Source organism: Callorhinus ursinus, unplaced genomic scaffold (genome assembly GCF_003265705.2).
Source record: "Callorhinus ursinus isolate GAN/ISIS: 27379988/994484 unplaced genomic scaffold, GSC_fseal_2.0 scaffold6, whole genome shotgun sequence".
Classification (NCBI taxonomy): domain Eukaryota; kingdom Metazoa; phylum Chordata; class Mammalia; order Carnivora; family Otariidae; genus Callorhinus; species Callorhinus ursinus.
The window spans coordinates 57,414,127-57,430,161 of record NW_027397068.1 but is presented as its reverse complement, the minus strand read 5'-3'; the positions used below and the strand labels follow the sequence as shown (position 1 = coordinate 57,430,161).

The following is a 16,035-nucleotide window of genomic DNA, read 5'->3' as shown; positions in this document are numbered from 1 at the left end:
AAAAAGGTTTTCTTGTCTTCCCCACTTGTTCTCTCCTCCCCTCTCCTTTGCTCTTTTAAAGGCAGGTTTATTGAGGTATAATTTACATACAGTAAAATTCAGACCTCTTGCGTATACAGTTTTGACATAAAGCTTATATAATGTATAACCACTACTTCTGGTAATCCCCAAACCTTTCCCATGTTCCTTTGTAGTAAATCTCTCCCTCACCCCAGGTACTCACTTACCTGATTTGTGTCCCTAGAGCACTGCCTTCTCTAGAAAGTTATATAAATACAATCATATAGTGTATATGTAGCCTTCTGCGTTTGGCTTCTTTCACTTACCAAAATGCTTTTGAAATTAGTCCATATCATATTGTTGCAAATATCAACAGATTATGGCATCTGAATTATTTCTAGTTTTTGGCAATTACAAATAAAACTGCTGTAACAGTTATATACAGGCCTTTGTATGGACATATGTTTGCATTTCTCTTGGGTAAAAGAATACCTAGAAGTGGGGCTGCTAGATATTGTGTCAAGTGTATTTTTAATTTTATACAAAACTGCCAAACTGTTTTCCTTTTCTTTTCCAATGAGTAATGTATGAGAGTTCCGGCTACCTGGCATTCTCGTCAGCACTTGGAACTATCAGTTTGTTCAATTTTAGCCCTAGATTCTAGTAGGTATGATCTAATTTGTTTTTCCCTAATGACTAAAGATTTCAGCATCTTTTCATGTGCTTATTTGCTACCCATTCGTTCTAAACTGATATATGGAAATACTCAACATAGCTGTTATATTTTGTTATGGATACATATACAATATGTACATATAAATATACCACTATGCAGAACTGCAATATAATTGTCATCCAAAAAACTGCGAGGACAGCACATATATGCAGAAATCACTAAAAGTGCCTACAAGAACTAAAATATTCATTTCATCAATGCACATTCATTCACTGGGCATTGAGAAAATAAAAAAAAAAAATTAAGAGGATTAATTCCCCTAGAAGAGTAGTGCCAACAAGCCATCCCAGAACCTGGACCAGCCGGTTTCATGAAAAAAATTCTAGAAAACATTTAAAGGAAAGGAAATTCTAAAGCGATTCCAAAGCATAAAAAAAACTAGAAATCTTCAGATTACACTTATGACATAAACAGAATACTGACACCAAAAAGTAAAACTGTAGACCAATCTTACTTATGTCAATGCAAAAATCCTAAATGATACAGTAGCAGTGAACTGAATCCATCAATATAATAAAACAGAAAAGAAAAAGCAGAGCCAAGTGAGGTTTATTACACAATGTAAAGCTGGTTCAATATTAGGCAATCTTTTAATAGAATTCGCTATAATAACATCTAAGGAGATGGACTAGGCTGGTGTCAGCCAACTCTGGCCAAAAGGTTGGCTGCCTGTTTTGTAAGTAAAGTTTTATTGGAACAGAGACATGCTCATTTGATTACATATTGCCTGTGGCTACTTTTGCACTACAAGAGCAGTTGAGACGTTGCCACAAAGACCTTATGACCTAGAAGCCTAAAATATTTACTGACCATTTAAGAAAAAGTTCACCAGCTCGTGCATTCAATGATCATTTTCATAGATGCCTAAAATCTGTATAACAAAATGCAAGGATCACCTAGAATTTTAATTCACAGTACAGTGATTGTTCTCCTAACAGTCAATTTCCTGTATGTCTAATCAATAAAAAGTGAAAAATGTCTTTCCCTTTTTTTTTCAATTACACATTACCTGAAAGGTGAAGTGAAATCAGACCCTTATTTTTTCATGATTTAATTTTATAAAACTACTAATTATGTAATGGTGAAACTTTCATGCATTTATTAAGTCAAAACAAAACAAAACTCAGGTGCAGAAGTGTCTATTATTACCAACTCTATTAAAAAAAGGAGGATGTGTATTCCTACTTATTTGTAAATTCATAAAAAAAATCATTTGTAAAGGGGCACAAAAAACTAAAAAAAATAAACAGTATTTACTTATTTGGGTTTTGGCAGAATCTGGCCAATGAGGGATGTGGTAGAAATGAGAAATTCATTTCATATTTTTATATCCTCTATAAATTTTGAACCATGTGAATGTACTACCTACTCCTCTGACAAAAAAACTCACCTCAAATAGGTATGTAAAAAATAACAGTGTTCTTTGTGGTTTGGAAATATTTTATAAATTATAAATGGATTACCTGTTCTAGGTAAGAATCTGATTATAGGTAGGAGATGGCCAGGCCATCTTGTTGACAAAGAGATATTAGAGCAGTTTGGCTTTATTCTCTCACTGTCCCTAAATTTATTTTACACAATTTTTATGGATTTTGGACCTGACAGGACAAATGAAAATGTACAGTTTCTTCCCAAAACCTTAGATAATATTCTGAACAATTATGATTCTACTAAATCATTTTACTTAAATAAATAAATACATACCATTATCTTCTTCAATTCCAACAGGCCCTGCTTGAGGAGTCTCTCCATTCTTTAAACAATTATGGATATATGTTGCCTTCCACCTTGCATACTTCCTGTGTTTCACATTCTAGAAGGAATATTTTTATATCAATATTAAATTTCAGTAAGAAGTAAAAATATGTATTTATGATAACCTATGTGGTATTTCTGAGATAAAACCCAATTTTGCATGTTATATCTCTGAAACAATCTGGCAACCTCCCCACCCTACCACTGGATTCTACCAACTGTCTAGGGTTCAACAGACCACAGAAAGCTATCTTCCCGAAAACACATGCCTAGTCCTCTCTTATGATTCTGTATTTCAGAAAAGGTCTGCAATGGAAATATGGGAGTGTCCTTCAGTAAAACTTGTAAATCTTATGCACCTGGGAGAACTAGGCTAAATGGAATTCTAAAATCAAATATAAAAGATAATAACAGTAGACTGAACTATTTCCACCAAAGAGGAAAAAACTGATCTGTACAAATCTATGAAAACACATTTGTGAAAACAAAAGGAAAACTAAGATGATGCAGGGGTTAAAACAAACACACACTAGACAGACAGCTAAGCAAACCTGACCTTTTAACCCACAGCATGCTACTTACTAGCTCTGAATCTCAGTTACCTCAATTCCAAAAAGGGGAAAATAATACCTCATGGGGTTGTTGTAAGAACTGAAAATATCAGTAAAGAACCTGCTAGTTGCCTTTTCTTTTCTGCCTTAAAATTTATGCTACACACAATAAAAATTAAGACAAAAATTTGCCTTAAAAATATAAAAAAAAGTAGTATCTGTTAGAATTTTGGATGGGTAATTTTTACTTTATATTTCAATTGACCTTTATGACACTCGTGGACCAGTGGTACTGGTATCAACTGGCAGCTCATTAGAAATGCATAATCTTGAAACACATTCCAGACCTCATAACTCAGAATCTGCACTATAACAAGATCCCTAGGTGATCTGTATGCACATTGGAGTTTAAGACACTTTTCATTATGTTGAAAACAACTGTAATGTGCCTTTTGCAAAGAACTACTACGTCACAGATAAATACAAACACAGCATACAGCACACTTAGTTGAGCATTTTATGCAAAATTATCTAGATACTACTACATATAAGTATATAGAAACCTAAAACAAGTAACCCCCAAATTACTGAATTTGTATATTTAATTTCCCTTTTCTTATCAAACAATCCTCTTCTATATTCCACTAAAAACAACTTTTCTACATTGATTTCCATTTTCTTCCAGGTATGATTATAATTTATTCTTCACAAAGAAGCTTTTCAAAAGAAGCATCCACATTTAACATTTTCACTTCCTCACCAGCTAATTCACTCTAGAGAGAAAAGAGGTTCTTTCTTTTGTTTGGTTCTTATTTTCATCACATAAAAGGTCAGAGAATTTGAATGTGCCATGCCTTTTAAATGGCAGTGAGCCCACGTCACTTTAAGTTGTTAGTTCACTTAAGGAATGTGCTCAGTGTCACCAACAGCCCTCTCCACACTGGCAAATCCAACAGACACTTGTAAGTATCATACTACCAAACCTTTCATCAGCATACAAAACATCGAACCATTCCAAACTCTGAAAAATTCTCTATTACAGGTTTTTGTGACATTCTTGTTCTCCTGCTTTCCCTCCTATCTTTGGCTACTAATCCTCTGTTTCATCTCCAAATAAATTTACACACCCTGTCCTAGCAGATACTGTAAATGGGTGGGCTCAATCAATGGATTCATATATAATTTTAAATATGAATTATGTTTCTACATAATTAAATACCAGGAAAGTCACTTACTAATGAAGGGAATTAATTCAAATTTCCAGCGATTTAAAATTTCCCTATTTTTGGGAAAACCTAAGCTACAGATAACCTCAACATTTTTTGGGCTTCTTTAATAACTGCTAATGGTTAAGACCTTCAGATAGGCAATATGGGAGACGTAAAATAAGCCAATACAGTGACTTCTGCCCTTAGAGAGCTGATCATCTTGTTATGGATATAGATCTAAAATACTAAAATACAAAGGAATATTACCATAAAAATTTAGTAGGTAGAAAGTATTGAACTTGTTTCTTTAATACGTCCATAATAATGGACAAATGATAAAGTAAATGTACTTTTAGCTTGGTCTTACAGGATGGGTAGGATGGAAAGTAGCAGTAAGACTATCCTGGGGAGAAGTAAAAGAATAAGCAAAGGCAGAAAGGCAGAAGTAAATGTTTAGAAATGATGGTGAAGAAGTAAATTTGCCATTGGTGGAAGATACATACTATGGACTAGCTGGGATGAGTAAGAAAAATCCAAGGCAAGAGTAAAGCTGTGGACCAACATCTTTATAGTACCCTATAGGTTTTGAAGCACCTACACATTTTTCTCTTAATCGGTCCTCACAATAAACTTGAAATTTAGGCAGGTCACATTTTACTCCAAGGCTCTGAGACATTAAAAGACTGTCAATGTAAATACAGTTTAACAGTGTGGATATTGTTTCAGTCGGCTCTACTTCCTACTATCTCCCCTCAATCCAGGCGAGATTCTGTCTCACCTGCAATCTTTCCTCATGCTAGTCTTCTATCTAACATGGCTTCCTCTTCTGATACAAGTCTCCTTGACTTTCAAATGTTTACTCTCTTATCAACCCCCCTGACTACCAGCAAGTGAAGTAATCATTTATTCAAGTCAGTTACAGATGCTAAGTGCTGGGGATAACAGGATGAACAAGGTAGGTCTGAACTTCGGAGTCTAAAGTGAAAGCGAGGCAATAATTTCCATCACTAAATGCGGCATCTGTACTACCTGAAATCTATGATATTTTCTTCACCTTTTTCTCTTAGGATTCTGCAATCCCATTATTATAAATATGAGGAAATGGCAGTACAAAAGTAAATGACTTACCCAAGGTCACACTATTTTGCAGTGAAGCGATCCACTCAATTCAGGGCTACCTTGATAAGCATACCACGATTTGCAACTCAGATGGGAATATATGAAATAAGGTAAAACTGGATTTAAAAGGTCAGCTACTTAATGCATACTAACATAGGCTATAACTTGGTATATATAAAGAGGACCCTTTTGAAAGAAAATGAATAAATTGCTTAGGAAAGTTTAATTTGCCTTCTTTTGGGATCTTTACAAATAGGACAGACTATTCTTTGCTCAAAATAATTTAACTGTCTAAAGACTAAGTTGGATTAAGCTGTATTGTGATAACTTTAGGAGGTTCCTTCAGTCCTAATTTCATAGTAAAAAAACAGTGTAAAGATGTTTAAAACACACTGGGTTCCTTCATTAGAATGTGAAGTTTAAAAACGTTACTCTAACCTGAGATGGTTTCATTTTAGTAATTACATTTTACAAAATTTCCCCAGAGCAGATAAATCAGTACAACCATTTATTTTTTATTCCACAATTATTTCAAGACACCCCTGCAAACTGGAGCTTATACTACTTCACAGAAGATTTTGGCAGTTGTAACTCAAAATTAATTTTTTTAATTTTGTTTTCTTTAAAATAAAGGATGCTAGATATCAAAGAATATTTGAAGAGGAAAATTTCAAGATGTCAATATTTGTGAGATCTTTTAACTCCTTTTGGCTCATTAGACATCCTTTCTGGGAAACAGGAATTACAAAAAGAACTTTTACTTTTGTCCCTGGCCTCTAAGTTCCTGTTTTGTAACTGGATTGATGAGAGTCACTGACAACTGCAAATTTTGGCCATGAGAGTCAGCAGTGGTAAGGATTTTCATTTAATTTTTAAATCATGTGCACTTGCTACACTGAAGAATGAATGGTTAGCAAATGCCAACCACAGGCTACAGCAGGGGTTCTCAAACCTGGTACATATAAGGATCACATGAGGATATAATAAAAAAAAATAAATTCTTAGCCCAAACCATGGAAAATCTGATGAAAATCATTTTCTATTACAATGCCAAAAAGCCACCATGAAAGAGAATGCTCCCATTCTTCCTCTTGGATTTCTGTATTGAACCCACCTAGTCAAGTTTTTTATCCCACTACAATTGCTTTTGTCAAGGTTACAGATTACTACTCTCTTGCAAAATCCAAAGCTTAGAGATCATCCTACTTGACTATCAGCATGAAAAGCTGAGCACTTCCTCCTCCTTGCAATGTCCTTTCACTGGGTTTCCTGGTTATCAAGGTCTTCTGGTTTTCTCTGCCTTGCTGGGAGCTCCCGATTCTTTTTATCTACAGGATGGGGAACATGCCACAGCTTCAGTTCTTGGACTTCCCCCTTCTAACACTTTACCTGGGCAATCTTATCCAGTGTAATGGTTTTATTTTATTTTTTTTTTAAAGATTTTATTTATTTATTTGACAGAGAGACACAGTGAGAGAGGGAAGACAAGCAGGGGGAGTAGGGGAGGGAGGAGCAGGCTTCCTGCTGAGCAGGGAGCCTGATGTGGGGCTCGATCCCAGGACCCTGGGATCATGACCTAAGCAGAAGGCAGACACTTAACAACTGAGCCACCCAGGTGCCCCAAGTGTAATGGTTTTAAATATCACCTTATGCTGCCAACTCCCAAATTCGTATCTTCTGCTCAGTTTTCTCTTGTGAACTTTCAATTTACCTCAACATTTTACTTGTATGCCTGATAGTTCAAAGCATTCAAAGTTCAACACCAACTTCTGATCTTCTCCCACTCATTTTGTTCTTCCACGTCAGGAAATGGCAACTCCATTCTTGCCATTGTTCAAGCCCAAACCACTGGAGTCATTTTTAGTCCTCTATTTCTCTTAAAATTTACCAACAAATTTTTAAAGTCTGTCAGCTCTCCATTCAAAATATATTCAGAGTCCAACTACTTCTCACCACCTCATCCACTGCAAATTCTGGCCTCAGCCAGTATTACTTCTCTCTCCCTACGTCCATCCTTGACCATTAGAAAGAAATATTCTACTTTATTTTATTTTAATAATTTATGAAATGCTTTAAAAATAGCACTTAAATCCCATCAGTTCCGGTTGAACTCCTCCTCACCCTCACCTCCTATTTCCTCTCTCACTCCTGATTCAACTACACTATCTTCATTGATACTTCTTAAATTTGGACGGACCCTCTTTACAATCTCAAAAGGTTTGCACTTTGTCTTGCCTCTTCCTGAACATCTTTATATTTCATTCCCTTATCTTCTTCAAGACATTGCTAAAATGTTGCTTCTCAGTGAAGCCATCCCCAACCACCTACTGAAATGAACCTTCCTATCCCTACCTTGAGTTTCGCCATGGCACTTACCATCTGACACACTATACATTTTATTTATTAATTTGTTCACTATCTCCACCAGAGGAATGGGATTCCCATGAGGGCAGGGATTTTATTCATTGCTGCATTACTTGTGCTTAGAACCATGCTTGATGTATAGTAGAACTTAATAAGTATTTGATGATGAAGGAAAGGATAGTAGATCTGGAATCCATGTTTTTTTAAAATCAAATACCTCAAATGATTCTGAAGGTGGTTGTCTTGGAACCACACTTGGAAAACACAAACCTGGAGTAAAACAGTTTTGCTAATGAATAAGTGTGAATATTACACTTGAGTACACAGTTTGACTTAGGCTTACAAAGAAAGGTCAGTGGCTAGGGTTGAGGGTGTCTGTGAAACCCCCTGAATTGTATGGAAAAATGCAATACATATATGCACGGGAGAGAATCCATAGTTTTCATAACATTTCAAAGCAGTTAATGATACAAAAGAAAGGAATTATCTCCAACTTGGTGATAACATCAAAGATAATACTTTTATATTCTTAGTCCCTCAATTCTCCCAAATATAGTATACAAACAAGGGCTCTATTAAACTCCCAGAACAATGGACAAAATACAATGAGAAATGATTGAAAAGTACATATTCAACAAATTTATTTACCATGATGACTCAAATACTGAAGTATTTGGTTGTGTTACTTTTGATTAACGTTTGTGTTAACGTTTGGTTAAAGTGGTGTCAGGTTTCTGCATTAGAGATTTACTACTTCCCCCTTTAAAATTAATAAGCAATTTGAGGGAAGACATTAGAGACTAAAGTAAATGTCTTGTTCTTCATCAAACTTCCCACCTATTAGTTTTAAAACCCATTAATGATTTCTACCTTCGTCATTATTTCTGTATTTGTTAGAATCCTATTATAAAGGGCTTTCTCTGTTTTTCCATTATTCATTCATCACTCATTCATTCATTCACATAGTTCTCTATATGTTTCAGTATAGACTCACTGCTGCTTATTTTATTTGATGAGTTTTCATTTATTAATATTCTTATTTTGATGCTCAAATTGTCCCTGACATGGACAGTGGAAACCTTTTCCAGCTGGCTTCTGGATCCTTTTGGCATGTCCCCAAGATCATATGAAGATTTTACTTTCTGGCACAAGACAAAGGTCCAATTCATCTAGTACCTTCCCTGACCCAGTCCTAAATTCAGCCTTTTCAGTAAGAGTCCTGGTTCCTTTCATAGATGAATGGTATTTAGAACCCCAAATCAGACATTCTCACTGCTATTGGTGCATCATTGCTTCTAGGTCCCTTCAATACAGAGCTATAAGAACTAAATGGTATGTGCATGTATATACACGTCTGTATGTATGCTTTGTGTGTCCATACGAACATACATATTGTACATATACACAGTTATAGCATATATACTACCTATACTACTACGATTACTATACTACTACATGTATCTACTTCGCTCTACTTATCAAATACATTTAAAAGTATGAATAATATGGACACCTCCAATTCTAATCCAACACCATAAATACAATCTAGTCTTTTCTCATCCTATTGTAACTTCTTTCCCCAGAAGTGAGAAACCTAGCTCTCTCAATATATTTACTCATTTGCTCAATCCTAGAATACAGAGTAAGCAGTTTTAGAATTGCCAACCCAACAGCATTAAGAAAAATCAAATCTACAAACAACAGATCAATATTTAACTTTTTGCGTAATATTGATATACCTTGAGATGCATAAATCTTATGTATAATTTAGGTAGTTCTGACAAATAGATATACCTGTATAAAATATATTACTATCAAAATATAATACTTCTAGTTCCCCAGAAGTTTCCTTTATATCCCTTTTCAAATCAATTTGCCCCCCACATATAAATCCTAACTTTTTCACTAGAATAAATTTGTATATTGGAGTACTTTGTATGAAGCGAATCAGTTTGTATTATGTGAGTCTTCTCTTGCTCAGCATAATCCCTTTAAGATTCATCCATGTTCTAAGGGTATCAGTACTACCTTTTTAGATCACAGTACAGGGCAATTCATTTATCAAGTCCTCTGCCAGTAGATATCTGGGATGTTTCCAGCTTTGGGTTATTATGAATAAAGTTCCTATGAGCTCTCTTGAACTTTTTTCTGGACACAGGTTTCATTTCTCTTGGATAAACACCAAGGAGGAATTGCTGGGTAAAAGGGTAGGTGTATATTTAACTTCATAAAAATCTGCCAAATCTTTTCCCAAAGTGGTTATAACATTTATCATTTTCACCAAGCAATGTATGAAAGCTCTTGTTTTTCCACATTCTAGCCAATACTTGGCCAGTCTTTATTAACTTTACTGTTTTTAAACTACTTATTCTAACGATGACTGAGGAAGTGTTAACATCTCAAACTATGATTATGAATTTTTCTGTATTTTTATTTCTATCAATTTTTGTTTCATATAACTTAAAACTGTTATGTGCACATCTATAACTGTAATATCTGTTGATGAACTGAACCCTTTATTGCTATTAAATGTCCCACTTTACCTCTACTAACACATCTTCTTAAAGTTTACTTTGTTTAATATTAATGTGTTCACTTGGAATTTTGTTTATTTAGTATTTGCACTGAATATTTTCTATCCTTTCATTTTCAAAATATCTGTGTTTCTGTAACTTAAAAGGTATCTCTTGTAAACAGTATAAACTTATAGCTTGCTTTTTAAATCTAGTCTGAAGGTCTCTTTTTTAGAGTGTTAGTCCATTTACATTTATAGCATGTATTGATATAACTGTATTCAGGCCTAAAATTGCTGATCGTTTTATATGAGTCCCATCTGTTTCTGTTACCCTCTCTTCCCTTTTTCTGCCTTCTTCTGGGTTTACCAAACATGTATAGTTATAATAATTTTTACTTAAACGGGCATCTTTTAAAGAAATTAAGGAAAAGAGAAAATATATAGCTTTTTAAAAAATATTTCTACCTACATACTATGTCCAGTATACTGCACTCCCCCCATAAATCCAAGTTGCCATCTGGTATCATTTCCTTCAGCCTAAAAAACTCTGTTTCTGCTGTTCTTTAGTTCTTTAGAGCAGATTTGCTAGCAATGAATTAATTTGTTTGAAAATGTCTTTCATTTTACCTTCATGTTTTGAAGAATAGCTTTGTTCTATACAGAATTCTGAATTCACAGGGTTTTTTGCTTATTTTTTTTCAGTACTTTAAACATGTCAATTTCATTATCTTTTTGCCACCACTTTTTTAAAAAATGAGACGTCAACCATCCTTCAAAGCACTGTTACCTTGTGTATACTGTATTGTTTGCCAAGACTGCTCTTTCAAGACTTTCTCTTCCATCAGCCAACTTCACTGGTTTGCCTATAATGTTCTCAGGTATGGTTTCTTTTACTTAGGGTTCACTGAACTTGCTGGATCCAGTTTAGAAAATCTATGGTCATTATTTCCTCAAATACCTTTTCTTCTACATTTTCTTTCTACTCTCTTTCTTCGGACTCAAACTGCACATGTTGGACCTCCAAATATAGTAGTTATAAATATATAATGCCTATTTTTGAAGAGATTCATAAGTAAGTACATAAAATTGAGCAGTTTAGGATAGTTTCCATTACAGTTTTCATGTATTTGCTGATGCCCTTTGTAAATATAGCACACTAGAACATTACTCATGTAGTAATAAAAGCAAGAACTCATGTTTTTTAAGCATTTGGTATTTACTAAAGGCTTTACATACATTTCTCATTTGAAGTCTAGGAGTATTTGATAAAATTGATATTACAATTTTCTTCACCTTATAGACACGGGAACAGGCTTACATAATTCAAATAACTTACCAAAGTCACACAGTTATGAAGTGGTGTATGGACTTCTGAGGCCATACATACATGTACATACAATAAAAGCATGGAAACCTAAGGTATAGCGTATGTCCTGAACACATGCTTTTGTAAGGAGATGAATTTCTCCTGGTCTACCATGGCTTTCTAGGTTACCAATAAGATGCTGCTTAATTCAGAACCTTTCAGTGCAAATGGATACTTTAAACAGACTACCTCCTTCCCAACCTGCTATTCATATACATAATCACTGCAGAGATGTTGCAAGCTCTGTTTTCTGAGCAGGGATAGTCAGATTGGTATATAAACAGGATTCCCTGGGGGCTTCCAGAGAGGGCTCTAGATCAGTGCCAATCAAAATGTGGTCCCAGTCCCAGTGTGCGAACTGTTTACAAGTTTGTGACAAGACAGTACAGACACTGAGAGTATTTAGGAAACTTAAAACAAATTAGGCTTGAATTTTATAGGTCTTTTTTTAAGTTTCACTTTTCTAATAATTCAATAATTACTTGCATTTTACAAAACTATCAGTCTGCAACAGAGTGGAAATTACAAAGAAAAAAAAAGGTGGATGTTCATCACACAGAGTTTGAGAATACTGTTCTGGGCTATAGCATCTGGGGACAAGGTACTTATATTTTCCTGACTCTTGGTTTTCTTACTGTAATTCAGAGTTGTAAAAGGTGAAATAAGGTATATCTAAACTGTCTAGGCATTGTGCCAGGCAAATGGCAGGAGTGAAATGTCTTCCTTGTACTCTATCATCACTATACCATAGGTCCTCATAATTAGTTATTTTGCTTCTCTTCCCACGTTAGAACACAAGTTCTGTGAAGACAGGAAAATATACCATATTCATTTGATTCCCCCCAAATTAGCAGAAACTCAATAGATAAGAACAGTATTATCTTTTATCCGTGATTTTTATATTCTTCCTAAATTAGCACTATTAAACCTAAACAAAAGATTATGAAGGAAAAAAGGCAAAATGCTGTCTGCTCTCCAACATGCTAGAAGTGAAACAAATCTAAAATACAATAAAAGTCTATCAATAGTATTGGCCATGAACAGACTACACGAGATGCCATAGGAGGAAAACAAAATATTTATGTTTTGAACATCCCCTCCTTTAAAATACAAAATTTTAATATATATTCTGGTGATTCTACCCCAAAACTGAGACACTGATTTCTATATAGCTATAGAAATGCTAGAAGTTATACAACAACATATTTAAATAATGAGATGGAATTATACAAAGCAGTTAGAAGAGTTAAATAGGTATAACTAAAACAGAGATAGAAGAATTAAAAAACAGAATAGTGGCAGATAAAATATTTTAAAAAAACCAGTTGTAGACTAAAGAAAATGTAGACTTTATTTTTGTGCATCTATGAATAATGATGCGAAAAAATATTAGGAAATAACCAAGAAAAATGCTGTGAGTAAAAGAGATCTATTACATTTTAGAAGACTTAGAAAAGAAGTTCTGTGTAAACAAGTCTGAACATTATCTTCATCTGCAGATAGAAAAATGAAAAGCTGAACTGGAGCAACATCTGAAATATCAATTAGCAGCCAGTGTTTTTTATTCTGAGATTTTACTCAGGGTGAAAATTTACACTTAATGCCAAAGAAGATGTAAGAGTAGAATGAGACAAAGTCGCCTCTTGCAAGGACTTGTGGTATAATTTATTCCAAAATATAATCTATAAAACTTAAAGCAATACATTATAGTATAATATTCATACAGTTAAGACTCTGAAGGTGGAAGTTGAGAGAATGGGGAAATTCATGTAAGGGCGAGAGTAATGTAGCTGACTCAAAGAGAAGGCAAGGCGTAGCAAGCAGGCAAAACACAGAACAGTTATCAGTGGTAGAAACCGAGCAGGCAGTGAGAGACTGGTTGGACGAACATAAAAGAGGACTGGGAAGAAGTACCACAGGCTGGAGCCTGGACTTGCAATGCTAGGAAGTGAACAGTCCCTGTTAGGTCCTTCAATAAAACAGTAAGAGGAAAATACGTTGTAGAGAAAAAGAACCCCAAATAGGAAGATAAATTAGGTAAATCGCAGTCATGACTTTTGTGGACTTTTAAAAGTGGACTTTCAAAAAAATGACTGGAACATGAGCTAAAAATAATTTAATTAGAAGACTCAAAATCTTCACAGACAAATGTCATACAGAAGGCCCCAGGTGTTCAGCTTGCCCACTCCCCATGTTGCAATGCTAGCTTTCTTCTCCCTTCCTCCTACTAGAAATTTATTTTGTGCTATCATATTTTCACTGGGTCTACTTTTTACTTTTGTTTATATAACGTCCTATAGAGTTTTTATGCCTCCTTTTGTAGCTTCTAATCTAAAACTGTTTTTGCCTCTCCCCTTTTCTCTTTCTTGCTTGTTCGTCTTTGTTTTTTGTTCCTTTCTCATCACCTCTCCCACATGTGGAACATATACTCCTAGAGACTGGTGGAGCTGCAGAGGACCGCAGAGACTTGCTCATCCAGGCTTCCCATTTTACAGAAGAAAAACCAAGTCCAAAGAAGTAAAATGACTTCTTGGTTTTGAGTTCAATGGGGCTTGCCTCTCACAACCACTATCTCTTTTAAAATAAATTCTCAGAGCTGATAGTGAAAAAATGTAGTATTTTAAAAACTTTAGAAAACATTAATTTAAAAACCACCATTCCCTTGTTTATAAAGATGATAAAATTAAGAGAATTTAAAAATACACAAATAAAAATTATGTGACAATTATAATGCCTTTCCCCTCCCCATTTTCTGTTGTTACAAATTTTAGTGTTCCTTGAAACAGCGTTCTTTGAGAGGCAAGGAAAACTATTTTTGAGGACACTTTTAGCTTTGTTAAAAACTCTGGCATATTCTCTAGTTAAATGCAGCACTGTACTTACCTTATAAATGAACAAATAAGTTACAGAGTCCTGAACTATACCTATAGGAGGATATATACAAAAACAAAACAAAACAAAAAAAACCCCTACCTGAAATCCTTAAACTCATTCTTTTCCCACCTTTGTTTCCTGTCTGTGTCTCTGCTAGTGTTTTCCAAGTACAGGCTGTAACTATAGTGGAAGTGGAAAGCAGGGAATGAGTTAAAACTGCTAAATGCTTTGAGTAACCAGTTTATAGCCGTAATTTTTTAAAACAGCTCTTTTTAATAGTTTCAGATAAGAAATGTTATAAGAGCTTGTGCCTTGTTATAGGCATATCGGGCTTAAATCACAAGTAAGTAAGTACAAGCCCTAGATTTTCTTAAGACAACAATGAGGACTTAGGGGAAACGGTTGATGCCAATCACCATCCTGCTCATCTGTGCGGATGACAAGCTGGAAAAGCCACAGCCAGAGTGGATTTCTCCCTATTCCACTCAGTGGAACTTTATTTACAATTATCTGACATTTCACACCATCATTCTGAAAAACCAAAATCTCAGTAATGACAATGGAAGATGCCATTTCCAGACACGGGAAATAATAGAACAAAAAAAGTTAGTGAAAAGCACCTACATATAATTACACACTAACTGTGCATACACACATTTCTTGATTTAAGTATGTGCTACTTACATGGCATCTTACATGATGAAGGCCCAAGGAATAACCTCAGCCCAATCAAATAACAACAAGAACTTCCCTTTCAAGCTGGCCTTAGAATGCCTAACTTCTTTTCTCTACCATTTCAGACCCTTCCAGCTAGCTGGGTCCTTTAACCAACACAGACGCTATTTTCTACTTTAGTCTAGTACCAGTGCAAGGTAGAAGAGCTCGGGTAGCAGGTTGGGTGGTGAGACAGGGAAAGAAAAGAGTGCCAACATTCTGGGAACACGGCCCTTTACTCTGCTGCTACATACATCCTTTAGCATCCTCAGTCTCTAAACAATCTCCCCCACTCCTTTTGAAGCCCTCTCATTTGCCCTATTCAGAGTCCCTGTCCTAGTTGCTATGTTTAAATAACTAATGAAGTTGTTCTTTGTTAAGGATACCTAAATATAAACCTAGATTTTTTTCTGAAATGTAGATGAACCTCACACTAATTATGCATGCATGTGATGTATGTATCTTTTAAGTTTTTTTTTTTTTTTTTTTAAAGCAAAACCTGCATTACTCACTTAAGACTTCTAGATATTTTGTTTTTCCTGTATCTATTACTTTACCTATTATCTGGGGTCCTCATGGTTGGCATCTGTAAGTTCAAAGGACTGTGGTCTTTCTTCTGAGATAGGGGGAGCACTTTCCCTAAGAGCAGGTGGGTGATGCAAGGAGAGTCCTTTTGGAAGTACTGGGCAAATGGATCTGCTACTCTGCCGCTCTGCGGTATCATGATCTTCTCTGGTATCTTGAGTGTCTCCACTCTATTTCTGTATGCATGTCTTCCTCTTGCATTTTCAATGTTAATTATTTATCCAGGATGTTTACATGACCATCTTCTC

General features: G+C 35.0%; 1 protein-coding gene across 1 annotated transcript in view; it reads right to left on the bottom strand.

Annotated features, from left to right (window-relative positions):
- The window catches only part of VTA1 (vesicle trafficking 1), a 62,180-nt gene that overhangs the window by 20,525 nt on the left and 25,620 nt on the right, over positions 1–16,035 (bottom strand). The window contains exon 5 of the mRNA XM_025866111.2: positions 2,441–2,549. Within this exon, the coding sequence (XP_025721896.1) occupies positions 2,441–2,549 (109 nt within the window). The remainder of the gene's footprint in view (positions 1–2,440; positions 2,550–16,035) is intronic.